Source organism: Balaenoptera ricei, chromosome 7 (assembly GCF_028023285.1).
Source record: "Balaenoptera ricei isolate mBalRic1 chromosome 7, mBalRic1.hap2, whole genome shotgun sequence".
In the NCBI taxonomy this organism is placed as follows: Eukaryota; Metazoa; Chordata; class Mammalia; order Artiodactyla; family Balaenopteridae; genus Balaenoptera; species Balaenoptera ricei.
The window spans coordinates 56,949,134-56,971,053 of NC_082645.1; the positions used below are offsets into that span (position 1 = coordinate 56,949,134).

At 41.0% G+C, this 21,920-nt stretch overlaps 1 protein-coding gene across 3 annotated transcripts in view; it reads right to left on the minus strand.

Moving 5' to 3' along the window:
- Positions 1–334: 334 nt before the first annotated feature.
- Positions 335–21,920, minus strand: part of STK39 (serine/threonine kinase 39) — a 310,969-nt gene continuing 289,383 nt past the window's right edge. For all 3 annotated transcript variants that reach the window (XM_059928025.1, XM_059928027.1, XM_059928026.1), the window contains exons 17-18: positions 13,506–13,570; positions 335–1,920 (exon numbers count right to left, since the gene is read on the minus strand). In XM_059928025.1, the coding sequence (XP_059784008.1) occupies positions 1,846–1,920; positions 13,506–13,570 (140 nt within the window). In that variant the 3' untranslated portion in view covers positions 335–1,845. The remainder of the gene's footprint in view (positions 1,921–13,505; positions 13,571–21,920) is intronic.

The following is a 21,920-nucleotide window of genomic DNA, read 5'->3' on the forward strand; positions in this document are numbered from 1 at the left end:
GCTCTGAAAGGCCCTGCACAAGTCCTATAACCACTCCTGCCTTAGCCGTTGGAAGGAATTCTTCTCACTTGTCCCCTGCAGCCCTGTGGTTTTTTGATTTAAAGACAGACAGACTGTCTACATGGAGTGTGAATGTTTGTCTTTCATTCTTTTATCAAGCAATTGTCATACCTGGTTTTCTGTGACTGGACGGATGCCTGATGGATGCCTTAGTCTTCCTCCGGGGCACTTTTCACCAGTTAATTCTCACTAGGCATTTTATGAAAGTGCTAAAGATCACTGCAGCAATGCAGACACTACCTAGAGGAGGAATGAAACAATGTGACACTACCTCTTTGTGCAATAATACACTTTTATTTTCCTTTTACCTTTGCAGTCATCTTTGAGTAATAATTGTTGTGTAAACAATAGAATGGAATGAAATTACATTAAATTGTATGCAAATGGCTCTAGAACACCTTAACAATTATGACAAGGCAATTATAAATAACTTTTTTTCCCTTAGTAATATATATTTGCTTTTTAAAGTACATTAAAGAGCTGCCATGTCTAGGGTTAGCTAGGAAAGAGCAAAGGCTACCACCTGGGAGCCACCTCCCTGAAAGTTTAGACTCCAATTTTGAAAATCCTAAGGTTTACTATTCCATAACGTATAGTCAAGCAGAGGGCTATTTGGGTTGAAAGTATTTATTCTTGAAACAACTTAACAGCGTTTTACCTTTCAGTCACTGCACAAAACCCTTTCTATTATCTTTCACTCCATCTGGGTATTCTGCAGAATTTCAAGTAAAACACGGATTCTGGTATTTTCAAGTTTATCATCACCTTTGGAACGACAGATCCTATCAATCAATCACTTCAGGAGATGTCAAATCAGAGGTGGGTACATAATTAGCAATCTAATAGAATGGCCACGGTTTATAGAGCATCCTAAACGTTCCAGTGAAGCAAAACTTACATATGCCACTTTATGTAGAGGAAATTTTAGATCTGAGACTATATTCCAGAGTAAAGCAGCCTCAGGCACATTCTTAATGTGAAAGTTTTTTTGTTTTTTTGTTTTTGCAAGGCACCTCCCTCTCCCAAGAGACAATCAATCAGCTTGTGGACTGGTTTTCAGGCAAACCAAAAGAGTAAGCGTCCTAGTTCCGAATTCAGTCAGTCATTTCAAAAATCACAAGTTATAAATACTCCAAAGATAGACCTGAAACTTTTTGTTTAAATAACAAGAGAGTAACTGCAAGAAGCATATATAATCAAAAACGTTTTTTCTTTCTTATAGCTAAGGTGTGTAATGCATAAATATATGAAAAATAAAATTCACAGTCAGTTTTAAAACTAGAATTCAAGTTCGGCTAATAAATCTTAATTTTATATTAATTTCTAAATACAACAGAAGAGGCGGTATTGTCAGATGTACAATAAAGTATTATAACAGAAAGGAAGGACAACAATGAGAGAAGAAATAGGCTTCTGATAGAAAAAAATTCCTTTTGTTGCCAATAAATAGGACCACCTGAGTGTGTTTCAGATTCTTTTCACGTAAGGGAGATCCGAATTGATTGCTGAGGATATTAAATAGCTTTTGGAAAAATGAGCAACAGTCGTGCAGCTGTGGTGTTTTTGCTTGTTCTCATACTGTGGGTTGCTAGAGAATAAAGCAGAACTCAGTGTTGTTAAGTTTAAAAAAATTCTTTTTTTATCCCGTTACGTTGAAGCCGGCCTCTTCACAATCCTCTGATTTTTGCTAGGGGGTGGGAGGAAGTGGCAGGAGAGGGAAAGGTTGGGGGGAGGGCACAGCGAGGGGTAGGCATGGCAGATCAGGGTGACATCAAGGGACAGACATCAGCTGACACTCAACTGAGCAAACCCAATCAGCTTCACTTCGTCGGGAATCTCCGACCCATCACAGCCAGAAGCCTGAAAAGGGAAAAAGAAATGCTCAGTGCTGGTTGGTTGCTACTGGTTTTTTTACAGACTTGTTCCTGTGACGGCGGATCCCAGCACCGTCTTCATGGGGCCAGGTGTCCCATCTCTTCCAGGAGACATCCTAAGAATCACTTTCTTCAGTGACTACTGGGTGCTAACTAACTACCCTGGGGAATCTGGGCGTCCAGAACAGAAGGGATTTGTTACCCGTGAAACCACCACCATTGGAACCACCGATGAACCACAGCACTGCCCGGAAGGTACATACACAATCTCAACAACTAAGTAAAATGCTTTTAAATGTGCTTTACTTTTAAAAGAATATTATGACAGTGAGCAGAAGAGATCTAACAGGTCACACTCAAGGGTAATTTGGTTTTTATCAAAATCACTTTCTTTGTCAAACTGGCCACCAGTTTGACACTACTGGCCACCAGTAGTACTGGTGACTACTTGGTCACCAAGTAGTGGAACGGCTCATGACAGACAACTGTTGTTTAAATGTGCGTAATTTTTACACGGAAAGGTACCATAACAATTATTTTTTCCATAAACAAACAATTTATAATATTCTAGGACATATTTATTACCAAGTTATAGCGTGCCAAATACTTTATCATTGCAAAAATCCAAAGAAACTGCAAATAAGCCATTGCCCATCAAAGCTTTCACTGGCCCTAATTCACAACTTAATCTCCTCTTTTTGACCTCCCTCTCCTACACACGCACACAGAGTACTCAGATCACCATTCTAAGTTGCCTCTTTGCTCTGTAGTACACAAATCACAACTGGACATTATGTAAGTACTACGAGTGGGGTGAAGAAAGTTTGAATGCCTGGGAGTGGGCAATTAATTACCAAAGGGCCATACAAACCTTTTCTTGGCCTAATGCCTGCTAAATTATTGTCAAAACAATTAGTTTCCCAGGGTACGAAGCCGTTTCCAAAATCATCACGGTGAAGCTGCTTAGCATTGCTCCAAAACACCGTAGAGAAACCAGCCCTTTGCCAACCCCAGCATTTTGCTTTAAAATAAGCAGCTAATTAGAATTAAAATAAGCAGCTAATTAGAACATACAACTTGAATATTTTAAAATAATTATCCTTAAAATAACACTCCGTGTGAGCAGTTATGCTTAATAAGAAAATCCATAGCCTAAAGAGTAGGAATATTAACAATTAAATAATATACTTTGTGTCTGTCGAACGATGTCTCTAGTTTCACTTGACAGATAAGATATTCGGTAAAATACAATTTCCATTGTTGGCATTGCCAGGGGCAGAAAGGTCAGAAGTGCTTCTTTCCTTATGTCTGTGAACAAAGCAGTCATACTGATACTGCAATGCTTACCACCCCACCAATTTTCTCCTTCTACTACCTCTGTTTCTTGATCTATCTTCCTAAACCTTCCCTTCTCTCCTTGTCGCTATTGCTAACAACGTCATTTGCTCAGCCCACTGATGCGGGCAGAGACAATCTGTGTAGACAACTGACAAACATCTGAGGTCAAGCTATTGCTGCTGCCGTTGACAAAGAGGTCAGACTAGCAAGTGTGAAGCACGTCAGTGCATTTGAAAGCTACATCAGAAATTTGTCAATGTGAATAGCAGGAGGTTAAAATGGCTAGAAATAAAAACATTAAAATCCTTTCAGTGAAGAGTAATAGAAGTGAGAATTTATCATGAGAATGTGTAGTCAAACCAGTGATTACGTGGGTACACGGCATAGGGGGCCCATGTCCCATCCTATGTTCTGTTTGTTTCCTGGCAAAGAGGCACAGGCCAGGGGGTTTGGCTTTGCTTCAAGGCACTCAGCCCTCCCTCCTCCAACTATCTTGCTAGCTCTCTCTTAAGGCCAAGTCCTTGCCTCTTTGCGGCTTGCAAAATGCTCATGAGGGCAACATGCAAATGATACTAAAATCTAGAGAAAAGTGACCAGAAACCCTTAATGCAGCAGTTCTCAAACTTTATCAAGAACTCCAAACAGTTATGTCTCTGTGGGTTACATTTATTGTACCGACTTAGAGATGTTAAAAAAATTATTTTTATAAACAAATGGGACAGAACCAAACTTACAAGCTTTTGCACAGCAAAGGAAACCATAAACAAAACGAAAAGACAATCTACAGAATGGGAGAAAATATTTGGGAGAAAATATTTGCAAACAAACAATGCCACCGACAAGGGTTTAATTTCCAAAATATACAAACAGCTCATACAACTCAACAACAAAGAAACAAACAACCCAATCAAAAAATGGGCAGAAGACCTAAACAGACATTTCTCCAAAGAAGACATACAGATGGCCAACAGGCACACGAAAAGATGCTCAACTGCTAATTATTAGAGACATGCAAATCAAAACTACAATGAGGCACCACCTCACACCAGTCAGAATGGCCATCGTTAAAAAGTCTACAAATAACAAATGCTGGAGAGGGTGGGGAGAAAAGGGAACCCTCCCACACTGTTGGTGGGAATGTAAGTTGGTGCAGCCACTATGGAGGTTCCTCAGAAAACTAAAACTAGATTTACCATATGATCCAGCAGTCTCACTCCTGGGCATATATCCAGACAAAACGAATCCAAAAAACATACATGCACCCCTATGTTCCTAGCACTATTCACAACAGCCAAGACATGGAAACAACCTAAATGGAACCTAAATGTCCATGGACAGAATGGATAAAGAAGATGTGGTACATATATACAATGAAATACTGACTCAGCCATAAAAAAGAATGACATAATGCCATTTGCAGCAACATGGATGGACCTAGAGATTATCGTACTAAGTGAAGTAAATCAGAAGGAGGAAGACAAATACATATGATATCATTTACGTGGAATCTAAAATATGACACAAATGAACCTATCTGCGAAACAGAAACAAACCCATGGACATGGAGAACAGACTTATGGTTGCCAAGGGGGAGGGGATTGGGGGAAGGATGGAGTGGGAGGCTGAGGTTAAAGTTATTATAGATATAAATGGAGAAACAACAAGGTCCTACCGTATAGCACAGGGAACTATTTAGTATCCTATGATAAACCATAATGGAAAAAGAATATTAAAAAAAATGAATATATCACTTTGCTGTATAGCAGAAATTAACACAAAATTGGAAATCAACTATATTTCAATAAAAAATACTTTTAGTAAAGTACTAAATATATTTTAAAACATAAAACATGTTTATGTAGGTTATATGGTACTGACCGTCTTAGAAAATAGTTATTTATTTCTAAAGTATTCATTTACTGATTCATTAAACATTACAGAAATAAACCCACTGCGTGCTAATAAATAAAATCTTCATGAAAAATATATAACCATAGTTTCCCAAAACAGAAATTTGAGAAGAGTGGCACTACTTTTTCCATTTTTGCAAATCTTTAATGTCTTGCTTAATAGAAGATGGCTGGATTCTTACACCTGCATCTGCATTCACTCTATTGCTCTGTTTTCCTTAAAGTAAATAAAGAAAATCCAGTCTTTCACAAATAGGTAGTTGGAAAAGGGAAGAGTATCTTAATAGCCTTTCCAGATAATTGTGGATATCATTTGTTACTATGCTGAAACTTGCCAAGTGGTATTTTCTTTTTTTTTTTCAGATTCAGGTTCCTTTTTATTCAGGAGCACGTCTTTTCATAATGCCAATGGTGAGCATTGTCAAGATCCAGTCATTCATCATCAGGGGCTGTAAAATGATGATATTCTATCAATCATTCCTTCCTTATTTGCTAGCTGAATGCTTCTACAAAAAGAAACTTCTCCTCATCAACTATTTGGTTGCCCTTAATGGCAGTGTCCATATACTCCAGTTGCTGAGGCCTCCATGGACCGTGAGACGTGCAGACAGTCGCCGTCATTACATCGTGGAGGTGGGATGGGGGAGGGAGGTTCGCTGCTGCTTCAAGGCCCGGGCCCAGCCAGTGGGTGGCCGTCGAGAGGGCTCTGGGGGACACAGAGGCTCTGTCCCCGGGCCCCTCAGCTCCCCTGCTGGCCCCGAGGCGGGAGGACCTGGAGGGCCCGATCTTCCTCTCAACTGCACTCTCTGCCATGAGGACCACTGCGAGGCTGACTGCCAAGTGGTATTTTCTTAAAGCTTAGTTGCAATGTAGAATGTGAAACCATCACATTCAACTTTTCATAACTCTGTTATAGTAAACAGTGGTCTACTTTACCTTTGAATGGATCTGTTACCTGTGTATGATGTTTTAGCATCACTGAGCTATGCAAACCTTCCAAATGGTGACATCTTAAACAATATCAACAAATCATATTTATTAATATTACCCATCACCAATCTCATCAGAAATGCCTTTAAGTACTGGGGGTCGGGTGGGGGGTGTTTCTGTCAAGCTTACCGTGCCAGATACAAGTTTTCTAAAATCCTGTTTTTGCTTGAAATCTGAAATTTCTTATTGATTGACAACAAATATTGTCAGTTGTTTTCCTTGAAGTGTCAGGCTTACTTGGTTCATTTTGAAAAACAAGTCTGCCAAATCCCTAGTCTGAGTAGCCAATGTTTGTCAGTTGTTCTTCCAAGTAAAAGTGATACTCCATGGAAAGAAATATGGCTAGTTCGGCTCACAACTCAAACAAATCACCAGTGCTTTTCCTGGAGACAACCATCATGCTTCAGTACTGAAGAAATGCTTCCCATCTCATCACACAGCATACTAAAAAGATGTGTTCTCAAGTGGGGACGTGAGCCAGTTCCACTTATTTCTTAAAATTTTATTTATTTACTGAGTGATGGAATGAGTGCTTTGAAGATGATGGCTACTACTACGGCTTGATGTTCCTGCCTTGATTTGTGCCAACATCAGTGGCTTTAACCACAATGGCTTTTACACCAATGTCAACACAATGGAAAAGGCCAAGTAACACCTCAGTATTGTTATGAGAAGTTTTGACATTCAGGATCCCTTAAAATGGTTTCAAGGAATCCCAGAAGTTCAGTACCCTCACTTTGAGAACTCTGCTTCAAAGGAAAATGTATCCGTTATCAGGACTGTAGCACGATAGTGTAACACCACTGCTCTCACTCAAGTGTCTGTACTGATTCCTGAAAGACCCCACTTCCCCATCCCTCCTGACACACCAGCAGGTGTGGCCCACGTCCTGCGGAGGAGTTGAAGATGCGGTTGTCCAGCATCGATCATAAGGGTTCCCTCCACCGCCAGCCTGGGTGTGCTTTGGTAAGGATTCCTCACCACCTGGAGAGTTTCTGACCTCCTCAGGTGATTCAAAGGTTCAGCAGAGTTTGAGAACCTCTGTTCTACCCTGGTGCTCCACAAAGTGTGAAACTCCCTTTCCTTTAGAACGGGGGTTCCCAAACTTCAGCATCAGAATCACGTGGAGAGCGTGTTAACACATGGATTCCTGTGCCCCATCCCCCGACATTCTGATTCCTTAGGCCTGGGATGGGGCCCCAGAATTCACATTTTTATCAAGTTTCCAGGTGAAGCTGACACTGTCCATCTGGGGACCACACTTGCAGAACCACTGTTTCAGACTGAACAGGAGACAGCTGCTACATGGACCTCCTTGAACTGACAGTTTCAGTAGGGGGAGTAAGTTAATACTCTCAGCTAGTTTTTATATCATTTCGGTCCTGGCTTTACCTGTACTTTGGGGAATGTTGCCTTAGTTGTGCAGCCTCGAGAAATAAGGCTCTTTAGTCATTAATTACCAATGCTTATAAAATTGCTGTCTGCTGCTCACCATCAGTAATTATTAGAGAAATGCAAATCAAAACTATAATACAATGAGGTAACACCCCACACCGGTCAGAATGGCCATCATTAAAAAGTCTACAAATAACAAATGCTGGAGAGGGTGTGGAGAAAAGGGAACCCTCTTGCACCGCTGGTGGGAATGTAAGTTGGTACAGCCACTATGGAGAACAGTATGGGGATCCTCAGAAAACTAAAAATAGAGCTACCATACGATCTAGCAACCCCACTCCTGGGCACATATCTGGACAAAACTCTAATCCAAAAAGATACATGCACCCCTATGTTCATAGCAGCACTATTCACAATAGCCAAGACATGGTAACAACCTAAATATTCATTGACAGATGAATGGATAAAGAAGATGTGGTACATACATACAATGGAATACTACTCAGCCATAAAAAAGAATGAAATAATGCCATTTGCAGCAACATGGATGCAATTAGAGATGATCATAATAAGTGAAGTAAGTCAGAAAGAGAAAGACAAATACCATATGATATCACTTATATGTGGAATCTAAAATATGACACAAATGAACCTACCTACAAAACAGACACAGAATCACGGACATAGAGAATAGTCTGGTGGTTGCCAATGGGGAAGGGGTTGGGGGAGGGATGGAGTGGGAGGTTAGGGTTAGCAGATGTGAGCTTTTATATATAGAATGGATAAACAACAACGTCCTACTCTAATAGCACAGGGAACTATATTCAATACCCTATGATAAGCCATAATGGAAAAGAATATTAAAAAAGAATGTATATATATGTATAACTGAATCACTCTGCTGTACAGCAGACATTAACACAATATTGGAAATCAGCAATTTTTTAATTGAAGTATAGTTATCTGCAATATATGTGATTAAACTTCAGAAACTAAAATCTATACTGCTCGTGTAAATGTGTACCAACTGGATGTTAATTACATGTGCAGTTGACCCTTGAACAATGCAGGGGTTGGGGGTTCCAACCCTCCAAGCAGTCGAAAATCCAAATGTAACTTATATTTGGCCCTCCTTAAACATGGTTCCTCTGTATCTGCGAATTCAACTAATCACAGGTTGTTAGTACTGTGGTAGGTGTTTACTGAAAAAAATTCGTGTCTAACTGGATTTGTGCAGTTCAAACCCATGCTGTTCAAGGGTCAACTGTACTTACAATTTGTGTTCTTTCTTCAAGGACAAATTAAATATTTTATATTTTCACTAACACCATTTCAAAAATTCCACATTGAAAGCAGCAAGACTTACCCACTTTACAAAACTGCAAGGTAGCAAATTTAAAAATGACTTAAAAAACATTTATGAAGACTTGCCTTGAGGCTTACGACAATAAAACCATACTGATATGTCAAACTCAAAGCACATACTACTTAAGCTGAAATGCCCCCTATGCCTGAACCACTTTGTTGAAAGTGGTAAGAAGGTTTACTGATCTCCCAGCTCCCAGCCATGTCAACAACGGAAATCATACTTCCCTTATTATCTTATCTGTCAAAGGAAGCTAAAGATCTCATTGGGTGGAGAAAAACAAGTACATGTACTTCTTTAAATAACCAATATCCTTGCCCCTCAGGCCATTGTCCTTCTTATATAAGCAGATATACAAGATAAGAGACACCTTTTTAAGCCTGAGCCAAATATTTCTAAATTGCGGTGGGAGCTGGGAGAGGAAAGAGATTGGAGAAGGAGTCATCTACAAATGGAATGCTTCCCAGCCTTGGCTAAACACTGGAATCACCAGGGGCGCCTTCCAAGTTCCCACAGCCCAGGCTGCACTGAAGGACAATTAAATTAGGCTATGTGGAACAGGACCCAGGCATTCGTAATTTTTTAAAGTGTCCCCACCATTCCTTGAGTGAAACCATTGTGCAGCCAGGTGAAGAACCACAGTACTAACTACTACTCTTTAGATAATTTTCAGGCCCCTTCCATTCTCCTTTAGAAAGCAAAGAAAGTGCTGAGATTAAAATGATAAACAGCTGAGAGATGAAAGAACTATGCGCAGTAGCAGCTTAGGAGGAAAAATGCTTCTGAAACATTTTGATCTTTTAGTCTTCAATAAAACAACCAAATTGGATCTCTGTGGTTTTACCAGGATGTTAGTGTCCTACAGAAGATTAAGCCAAGGAGCAGTTCAAATGAGCTCTGTCAAATGGGTCTCAAACTGGCTGGCAACTGACAACCACAAAGAAACCCTCTCAGGTTTTAACTAGGGATGGATGGAGAGTTAACTGACAGAAACAGAAGGTCACTCCTGAGTTTGGCTTTATTTAACATCTTGAACTATCTCTGGGGGAAAAGCCATCAATTTCCATTTACTGGGAATGCCACACATTACAATACATTCTCAAGCTATAAGGGGAAAGAAAAACCTGCACGGCTTCTCCTGCAGGTCTCCTGCGCCAGACAGGCCAACATTACTCACTCTGCTTAAGGTACAGAGGAGATCTGGTCTCAACCAGTGTAAGTGTGTCCAGCCATCCAAAAGGTGAATCCACAAACAGAAACCTGTAAAACCATAAGGCTGCAAGGTCCCGCCTGTAAGACTGAATAGTTGTTGAGCACTGGGCCGTGGTGCTGGATCAGGGTTGAATTCCCAGCTTCTGCACTGCTTGATCCTGGGCACGTTAACCTCACAGAGCCTCTGATTCCCAAGACATAAAATGGACCCAGTGACATCACCATCTTGGAGGATTCGTGAGAACTAAATTGACTGAGATGAAGTATGTAAAACATCTCATGCAATGCCCTGCAAATGGTGGATGCCCATGAAACAGTAGTGATTCTTGTTATTTCTGCAGGCAAGGCCAAGGCATTTTGAGAGAAATTTTCCTAAATGAGGTTTGTGTCCTGATGTATTTTATTAATTATGATCAAGTCCCTACTACGTGCAGGGAATCCAACAGAAGTCCCTGCCCGCTTGGAGCCTCTAGACTTATTAGAGACACAAATAAGATTCTACACAATTTCAATATAATATCACCTTTCGGGGAGGGAATACAGGAGGAGCACCGAGGCCAAGATCGGATGCCAGAAAAAGCTTGTTGGAGAAGTGAAATTAAAGCAGAAAACTGGAACGTGTCTAGGTGTTGGTGACACAGAGAGCAGGCCTGGAGAAGTTGGGAGAGAAGGGTATTTTAGGGAAGAGTACATACAAAGTGTCAGCTGATGAAAATAGGAGGAGAGAGGACTAGGGGAAAAAGTGAATGGGGGGGGGGGGCTTCCCTGGTGGCGCAGTGGTTGAGAATCCGCCTGCCAATGCAGGGGACACGGGTTCGAGCCCTGGTCTGGGAAGATCCCACATGCCGCGGAGCGACTAGGCCCGTGAGCCACAACTACTGAGCCTGCGCGTCTGGAGCCTGTGCTCCGCAACAAGAGAGGCCACGATAGTGAGAGGCCCGTGCACCGCGATGAAGAGTGGCCCCCACTTGCCATAACTAGAGAAAGCCTTCGCACAGAAACGAAGACCCAACACAGCCAAAAATAAATTAATTAATTAATTAAAAAAAAAATAAAGTCATACACCAGGAATGTTCCCCAAGGGAGGGGAAAAAAAAAAAAAAAAGTGAATGGGGGGATAAAGAAAGGTGGAGCAGGACCTAAAAGGAAGTTTGATCAGGGAGGACTTCCTTTAGCCATGATCAGGGTTTGAGTTTCAGAAGAGGACAGTGGAGAGCCAGTCGAGTATTTGGGGCACTTTGGAATTAAGGAAGAATTACGCGGGCTAGAGCCCCAGCGTGGTAAACAGAGCTGGAGGCTGGCAAGTTGTAGGCAGGAAGCTCAGTTTCGGAAGATAAGAGGATCCCACTAGGGGGCTGAGAATGGGGATGAGGAAGAGAGGGAATCCAGGGAACTAGTTTCACAGGGACAGTATAGTTTATCTAGGGACAGTATAGTGGGTGTTTTTACAAAACCTTCAGTATTATGGAAGGCCTGGGGTTGCTACTCCTATTTTATAGGTAGGCGAGTTTAAAGCCAATGGGAATAAGCCAGCGTAGAAGTTTTAATCTCTTATCTCTAGGTTTACATGTTCAAAATTTGGAAAATGTTCAGGAGGTGGTAGGTTGTAACTTCTTTTTTTGCAGTATAAAAAAAATGAAGAAACATTACTACTGGCTTGAAATGCAGACACAAGGTGCCATCTTTCTCATCCATATATCCTCATATAAATGAAACATGTTTATGAAGATGCAGGTGAATTAGAAACATAATAGAGGTGACATAGGAGTCCCAAGCTAGAAGATGAATTTTCCAATTTGTTAATTTCTCACTCTTTGTCTGACTAAAATGTTCTTTTGTTATCAAAACAAAATGATTTTCTTCAGCTAAATTCTTTCTGTGAAAATCTTTGTGTTTTTCTTTTATCACTCAGCCTGGCCATCTGAATTTAGATGAGCAAGACCCAGAAAGTTAATTAGCACCAGGTTAACATTTACTGTAACGAATCATTTAGCATTTTTTGGCCATGCACATTTTCCATTAAATTTTCACAAGAAATAAAGAAGACAGACCATCAACGTATGTTGTGTAAAACAAAGTGTTGGTCATCTAGATCTTAAATTGCTTGCAGCATTCCAGACTGGCCCTTGATAAGATTAATTTATAATTTAAAAATGAGTCATTTAACATCCTGCTTGCAAAAACTTTCAGGAAAATCGTCACTTTTGACTACTTGGACTTCTCTCCATTTCTGGCCATGATCACAATCTCTTAGTTTCACAAGGACCCCAGAATGTTCAGTATCTGTATCTCTGTGGCTACCCTAGTTCTTACATTTAAAATCTGCTAGTGCAGAAAAACTGCTGGAATATCTACTCTCCACAAGAATCTGTTACTGTGATTTGAAATGTGGAGTTAAAATGTTATGTCTTTGCTCACTAGCCTTCAGAGGGCTGTTCTACAATCGCTTCCAATTACTTAAACCATTTCTACAACAATCGGCCTCAATTTTTAAACGTTAGAACCACTTGGCTTTTGCTTCAGGAAAGCTTTATTAAGAGTGCTGCTTCGAACTCAGTTTAATTTTGTCTTTATGGTCAAGTTGCCATACAAACTGGAAGCAAAAGGGTACAGACTTCAAGACTTCTCAAATGGCTACTCTTATTAAAGATGTGATGGTAAAAGAACAAGCTACGCTCATGGAAGAGGAACTTTCCAGTCATGATCAGAAAATGTTCCCAAGCCATAAAAAAGAACAAAATAATGCCATTTGCAGCAACATGGATGGACCTAGAGATTGTCATACTGAGTGATGTAAGTCAGACAGAGAAAGACAAATATCATATGATACTGCTTATATGTGGAATCCAAAAAAAAAAAGGGTACAAATGAACTTATTTACAAAACAGTGTCACAGATGTAGAAAACAAACTTATGGTTACCCGGGGGGAAAGGGAGGGGAGGGATAAATTGGGAGATTGGGATTGACATATACACACTACTATATATAAAATAGATAACTGATAAGGACCTACTGTATAGCACAGGGAACTCTACTCAATAATCTGCCATGACCTATACGGGGAAAGAATCTAAAAAAAAAGTAGATATATGTATACGTATAACTGATTCACTTTGCTGTATACCTGAAACTAACACAACACTGTAGATCAACTATATTCCAATTAAAAAACAAAACAAAACAAAAAACACCACAAAATCTTCCCAAATGTTGACCAGGCAAATGACGAATGCAAAAACGGATCCCCACCCCCCAGAACCAACAGCAGAATTACGGAACAGGTTACTAAATGATATTATTATTCCTTGTTGGCACAGCATGGTGAAATATTTACCTTCGTTCCATAACTTTCCACTTACCAACTTAAATGTCAATGTTTTTAAAGCTTTGGGATCATCTACAATCTTCTGTAAATTAGCAGCCACTGTAAAATACAAACATGGAGAAAAAGCGTCCAAATTATTTCCAATAACTGGATTTTCACATCAATGATTCAGAAAATCTGACTAATGATGCAATAACCTGCAAAATCATTTCTTTCACAGACATTACAAAGTCCATATAAATGACCAAACTACTCTCATAAAGACATTTTCTACCACAACCTACATCTTCAGCACATCTGAATTAATCACTATACACTGACCCCACGTTTTCTACAATAAAATGAGAAATTACTGTCTAGTGGAAAGTAGAAATGATAGTAGCCCCCAGTGTTTCCGCCACCTGGTTTTTCTCAACACTCATTATTAAGAGATCTATTAGCCAGGAGAGGGCAGTACAAAACAAAGAGGAGGGGTATCGCAATGACCCATTTCTCTGGAAATAATAGGTCAGCATTTTGAACTCCTGTCCCTATAAATTCACTCAATTCTCTGCACCCATTTTTATCAAAGCAACAAAATACAGTGGATAACCTCTACGACTCAGGCATGTGTCTTAGTGCTTTCAGAGCACGATGATCTGTCACAGCAGTGAAGTGCCACCTTGAGCAACACTGAAATTGGCTGAACAGGGTCAAGCACTAGAGGCTGTCCGTTTGGAGCTCAATCGTGCAGATATGTTTTTAGTATTGGCCAGATCCATCAGAGACCCATCCTGCTCTCTGTGGTGCCATGACGTATTTGATGCTCTCAAAGAGAAGTCAGCCTTTCTTGCTTAGGGTACTGTTTATGACAGAATCCTCAACAGGTGATGCTGATGGAAATTTAACACCTTCCTCTTTCCATGTCCAAACCTGAACGTCAGGTAAGTACTATTGGTCAAAGAAAGAGAAGTTACTATTGAAGAAATTAGGAGAGAGGGCCTCTTCATCATTTTTATTTTTCATGAGGAAAATCCCCTGCTGCTTCAGTAATTAGGCATCTGAAAAGTTATCTGAATATTTTAAGGGAAAAAAAACAATTTAAGAGAAAATAGTAAACATATAAATATTTTGAGAAAAGTGTTTCAAGTAGGAAGTTTGTAAGTAGAAAGAAATCTGTGCAAATTTTATTTTTCTCTAAGGTTGACTGAAAACAACCTAGACACAAGAATTTTCAGCAGATTAGTTTCATTTAATCCATCTGCTGTGGAGGGAAAAAATTATATATTCAATATGGCCTGTTTCTCTTTTTTAAAATTTTTAAAATTTATTTTATTTATTTATTTTTGGCTGTGTTGGGTCTTCATTGCTGCACGCGGGCTTTCTCTAGTTGCAGCCAGCGGGGGCTACTCTTCACTGCAGTGCACGAGCTTCTCATTGCAGCATCTTCTCTTGTTGCGGAGCACGGGTTCTAGGTGCGCGGGCTTCAGTAGTTGTGGCACATGGACTCAGTAGCTGTGGCACACGGGCTTAGTTGCTCTGAAGCAATGTGGGATCTTCCCAGACCAGGGCTCAAACCCGTGTCCCCTGCATTGGCAGGCAGACTCTTAGCCACTGTGCCACCAGGGAAGCTCTGGCCTGTTTCTCTTCATAAACCACAATCACAAGCACCATTTTATCTTCATCTGTTGCCCTCTTAATATTTCCAATCTGAGTAACAGACAAAGTTTCATTTTTGTTAACACCCGTCTCCCCCACTTATCTTTTTCTCTCCCTTGTTTTTGCCCACACAACAAACTTACACATATCATGTACAGATCCTGGGCCACCAACCTCAATGTTCTTTCGACCTCCTCCACAGTTTCCTGAACTTTACCTCAGATACTAAAATCATTTAGTAATCTACACAAGAAACATTGGCTCATGGAGTGAAAAGCTCTGCTGTAAAATTCTGCCCACTAAAGCCAGTACTGATGGTGTCAGGGCATTCTGACCATATGCAAATTGCAGCAACTGAGCTGAGTCACCCTGTTCTTAAAGCATAAAAGTGTTCTAATAGTTCCTTGGATTTGGGCTGATTTCACGAGTGGCCGTAAAGTCTTCACATGAATTTCAGTCCTTTCATTAGAGTCTCCCTGTAAATGTGGATGATTTACTGCCTTGTTCTGGGTCATCTATTTCCAGTCTGCTCTCTAATGTTCCACCCAAAGCAGAGCTGCGTCCTACACTAATTCACAACCCTCTCTCTGGTGGACACGCATCTGCGGTAGGGCCAATTTCCAAGGAACATGGCTACAAGCAAGTTGTAGCCTGGAGAGCAACAATGACCTGCTGGCATCTTAAACAATCATCCCAGAAACCACATCCCCAACTGTGAACCCTACACCTCGGGGGACATTAGAAATTCAAATTCTGTCTTCAGCTCAAAGCAAAAATAGCAAAACTGGCCACTTACCTGATTACTCATCCCAGGTGCTAGGCTTATTTTCAATTTCGTTGATTCTAATTTGTTATAAAGTGCTACAAAATACCTTCATTTAACTGACACCACATAAAATTCAGGGTGATGCTAATTTCTCTTCTAGTAGCAATGCTCATTAAAAAAGATGGGTGTCACTGTTTCCTGCCTTCTCCTGACTGCACCTGGATTTCTAAAATAAAAACGCTCCTTACCTGGAACATGAACTGAGAAGGAAGGGCTGGGTTAGGGCTGGCTGTTACTTTAGAGCCCCTCAAGTATATGCTGATAACTTCATGTTTTAAGATACCCTAGTTTCCAAAAAAAAAAAATACGGGGCTTCTGAACCCTGCTTACTCAGTGGCCATCAACTCATTTCTGATCCCTCCTGGCTTTCCCAAATAAAACTCATTCCCCTAGTTTCTGATGCAGACTCTGTGTTATTCCTTGAACTTGTCCCTTCCCTCCTCCACAGCCCACTGTCTTTGGTCTCTGTGCTTTCTCTGTCTCTTGACCACACAGGACACAGATGATACTCACTAAGGCCCCAGGGATTGTGGCCCTCTTGCCCTACCACTGGGACTACATGATACCTTTGTGTGAGCCATCTATTTCTTGCTATTTTTGTGTCCCTGCATCACACTTCAGGCTTGAATCTCTGTCAGGGCTGGAAGTCTCTATTTGTTCTTTTGGATCACATTTGGCCTAATGTACAGTAAGTACTGCCCTTTATGAAGCTGTAATAATATCATTAACAACCACATGGAAAAAGATGCTAATGCTCAATACCCTCCTGAATCTAAACAGAGAAGGAAATAAGAGTCTCCCAGGGGTAATCTACCGGAGGCCAGGCAGCAGAGGTGACATTTCTCTGGCAAACTCAGTCAGGCATTCTCCAGACACTGTTTTCTCTACAATCTCCCTGTACTACTCAAATTCTGCACATTTTGACAGTTAGGAAAAGTAACGTTTAGCTAATGACTATTTACAATTTGTGTTTGTATTCTGAGTGATTATTCAAAAGATACACTTTTCTCCCTACGTACCAGCATATTTCACAACAATCTCATACAGTACTGATGTTCTCATGGAGATGACTTAATTCGAGCTCTTCTCAAACAACAGCTTTGGGGAAAAGCACACCAACTGAGCCGCAAGGCTGATGTATTCCCCTAGTAAGAAATTCTGAGATAAGACAAAAGCGTAGACTTGGGTTACCTGACGACGATAACGTCACAATGTGTTTTACTCAAAGACACACCCTGTAGGTTGCACTGGTGCAGAAAGGCAGCATGAAATTGCAAAGAAAGAGACATGGGTGCCAAAAGAGAATCCAAGCTCTAAGTAAGGAGAAAAGGAGAGCCTAGGAGAGTGAGTTTCTTATGGATACCGCTATAACACTAATGCAAAATTATGGCTAATTAACAATTCAGTTTGGGACAAAATAAAAGAGATTTGCCCTTGTATTTCCCCCTGATCTCTGGCGCTTATCTACAGGAGATGCCGTGAGGCACGGTGTGCAAGAGCCTGAATTCTCCAGCCAGACCGCCTGTGTTCCAATCCTCCTGCTTAGTTAGAGCTGTGTGGCCCCGTGAACTTGGGCAAGTTTCCTTAGCCTCTCTGTGCTTGAGGTTATGCATCTGTAAAATGTGGATATTAATGGTGCCTACCTGATAGCGTTGTTCTGAGGATTAAGTTAATAACAAAGTTCTTAGGATAGTGTTTGATTTATGGCAAGTACATAAAAAACATTAGCTTATTGCCTCTACCCTGGACAACGGTGAATCTTAACTGGTTTCCTTGCATTCAGTCTAAACTTCTCAAGAGCCCTGTTTCTCACACCTGAGTTACCTGGAGAATTTAAGTCATAAATTGGAACGTGTTGCCTCCTTAGGTAATACTGTTTAACTGTTCCCATCAGCTCTGGGATAAAGCTCAAGTTTTTAATGTGGTCCAACAGACCCTCTATGGTCCAGCCTCACCTACCTCCCTGGTTTATTTTTTGTAATTTCCTACCCCGAATTTTCCCAGGAAGGGTTCTGTAACCCCCATTCTCCTCTACACCTCTACTACTGTGTGCTGAAATTCTCTGTTATAGATCTGATTTCCCCACTAAACTCTTTGATAACCCAGACAAAATCTTATCCACCTCTGCAAAAGGTTTACCTTTGACATATATGTGTGTGTGTGTGACATATATCCACATACACAGAAACTGACGATTGCTCACCACCTGCACTGCTACAACACAAGTATAGCCACCATCATCCTGTCGAGATTCGTACAATGATCTATTGTCTCCCTGCTCCCATCCCAGTCCCTCAAGTCTGGCCTCCACCCAGCAGTCAGATGAGCCTTCTAACATATAATAAGACCATGTGACTTCTCTTTTCAAAGCCCCCTGCCAGCTGTGCAGCTCAGAGTAAAAACCACAGTCTCTACAATGAGCAAGTCTCCTGGTCCATGTCTGACCTCATCCCTCACCATTCTTTCTGGCTGCCTCTGCTCCAGCCACAATAGCCTCTGTGCTGCTCCGTGAGTGTTCAAAGCAGGCTTCCACCCGAGACCCTCTGTACCTGCCATTCCCTCTGCCAGAAACGCTGCTTCTCCATGGCTCTCCCTTCCAAGTTGCTGCTCACATGTCTCTGGCTACCCTATCAACACCCCTCCACAGCTCCACTCTCTACTTCTTTACCCAGAATATTTTTCATAGCACTTATCATCACCAGACATGCTATATATTTATGAATTTTTGGATATGGCTTTTCACTTACCACCTCACCCCCCCACGAGGCACATAAGCTCCAATGAGTCCAGGAACTTTGTCTGTCTGTTCACTGCTATGTTCCTAGTGCCTGACACATAGTGTCAATATAGAGGGCTCTAAGATTCTAAAAACCCCAGGTTAATATCCTTTTATAGAAGAATTATTCATATCTTAGAAGAAGTTCTACAAATGTGTCTCCTAAAATAATCTAATTTATTTTCCCAAAGCAAATCAATTAACTCTTGGCTCATCTCAAATGAATCCTGAGTATCCTAGGCAACCATGACTTTGAAGACTGGCTATCAACAGGCACATGAAAAGATGCTCAATCACTAATTATTAGAGAAATGCAAATCAAAACTACATTGAGGTACCACCTCACACCAGTCAGGATGGCCATCATCAAAAAGTCTACAAATAACAAATCCTGGAAAGGGTATGGAGAAAAGAGAACCTTCCCACACTGTTGGTGGGAATGTAAGCTGGTGCAGCCACTATGGAAAACAGTATGGAGGGTCCTTGAAAAACTAAAAATAGAACTACCATATGATCCAGCAATCCCACTCCTGGGCACATATCTGGACAAAACTGTAATTCAAAAAGATACATGCACCCCTATGTTCATAGCAGCACTATTCACAAGAGCCAAGACATGGAAACAACCTAAATGTCCATTGACAGATGAATGGATACAGAAGATGTGGTACATATACACAACGGAATACTACTCAGCCATAAAAAAGAACAAAATAATGCCATCTGCAGCCACATGGATGGACCTAGAGATTGTCATACTGAGTGAAGTTAAGTCAGACACAGAAAGACAAATATATGATATCACTTATATGTGGAATCTAAAAAAAAAAGGGTACAAATGAACTTATTTACAAAACAGAAGTAGAGTCATGGATGTAGAAAACAAACTTATAGTTACCAGGGGATAAGGGGAGGGAGCGATAAACTGGGAGATTGGGACTGACATATATACACTACTATATATAAAATAGATAACTAATAAGAACCTGCTGTATAGCACAGGGAACTCTACTCAATATTCTATAATGGCCTATATTGGAAAAGAATCTAAAAAGAAAAAGAGTGGATATATGTATAACTGAATCACTTTGCTGTATACCGGAAACTAACACAACATTGTAAATCAACTATACGCCAATAAAAATCTAAAAAAAAAAAAAGAATGAAATAATGCCATTTGCAGCAACATGGACAGACTTAGAGACTGTCATACTAAGTAAGTCAGAATGAGAAAGACAAATACCATATGATATCACTTATACATAGAATCTAAAATATGGTGCAAATGAACCTATCTACAAAACAGAAACAGACTTACAGATATAGAAAACAGACTTGTGGTTGCCAAGGGATGGGGGGTGGAGTGGGAGAGGGAAAGACTGGGAGTTTGGGATTAGCAGATGCAAACTATTATATACAGAATGGATAAACAACAAGGTCCTACTGTATAGCACAGGGAACTATACTCAATATCCTGTGATAAACCATGATGGAAAAGAATATAAAACGAATGTGTGTGTATATATATATATGTTTAACTGAATCACTTTGCTGTACAGCAAAAATTAACACAAGTTTGTAAATCAACTATAATAAAGATTAGCCATCTTTTAAAACATTGAGATACAATCGACATATAATACTATATTAGCTTCAGGTGTACAAGGTATTATTTTGATGTATGTATATATTATGAAATGATCGCCACAACAGGTCTAGTTAACATCCATCACCACATGCTGGGCCCTGGCTGTAGCCACGGTGAGTTCCCATAAGCCCTCTGACAACTGTTTCTCAGTCCACTATAGCCTTGTGTGTCTTGCGGACACCAGCCTTTCAAAGCTCGATGGTCTGGGGGCTCATCTCTCAGGCGTGGGTCTTAAAAGTTGGGGTGCCAGGTGTGGGGTTCAAACCCTCTGCTCCTCAGGGAGAAGCTTGGAGTTGAGTCCCCTCCCAATGTGGGTCATGGCAAAATTGTGTCTCCACCCCTTCTACCCGTTTCAATGTGGATTTTTCTCATTTGCCTGATATGAAGCAGTCGCTCAGCTAATTTTGGGGTTTCTTTCAGAGGAAATTGTTCCACAGGTAGCTACAGATTCAGTGTGTCTGTGGGGAGGAGGTGAGTTCAGGATCCTCCTGTGTCAACATCTTGAACTGGAACCCAGGATTTATCTTGACCTATTTCTCTCATCTGTTACTTCTAATCCATCTGCAATTTCTGACAGTTTTGCCATTAATACAGATGTGCAACGGTTTACTTCTTTTCATCTCTGCTACCTCTACCCCATTTCATCTACAAGGAACCACCAAGATTGGCCGTTTTCCATTCATTTTTTTCAGAGAGGAGAGTCTAGGTCACTCGCCAGGTAAAACAGCCAGACTAGCACAGGGGGTCCGCAGATAAAGAAAATCTACAGTGGGTAGTAGAGGATGGACATGGTGAGTATCGCTGCGACCTCAAGACCAGCTGCCACAGTGGGCACTAAAAGTCACAGCACTAACCTTCCCTGTTACAGCTCTCCCCCAGGAAATGAGACCAAGCACTCCTGGAGGAACGATTCCCAGGTGGGTCCACGCAGTGCCAGGGCAGAACAGAGTGAATACTATTTTGTGCTGTCCAGATCTTCTTGTTAGGAATGAGGCAACTGTCCTCCCATCTGCGGGGGTTATTGGCGGCTGATGACTCTCATCTTCACCCCTCTCTGGGAATTCCCTTTGCCAAAGAGTACTATCTCCCCCCGAGTCTTTGCCCTCTCCCCAAAGGCAGCCCGCATCAGTGACTGCCCACGACAGCAGAAAGGCCCTGGTGCCTCAAGGCAGGACAATCGCAAGAGTCAGCTCAGATCCAAAGCTCCTCATGGGATTAGCGGAGGCTTTGGCTGTGGCTGAATCCTAGTTTTAATTCCTCCGTCTGCAAAATTCTACTTCCTTTACTCCCTCACAGATGTCAATCATGAAAGCACTCCTCGAAAAACCACCTGCATGCAAACCTATGCCTCTGAGTCTTTTCCCGGCGAAACCTTAAGCCTCCATCCACGGATAGACATGGTACAATCAATCACCTTAGAAGGCGTTTTCATTAACGAAATTTTAAGACAGTACAAATGATAAATAAAATATTCAAGGAAAGGGGGGAAATCAGTGTGTCATACGACATTTTTCTTTGCATTTAGCTCAGAATTAGGATCCTGGATGATGAGAAAAAGCAG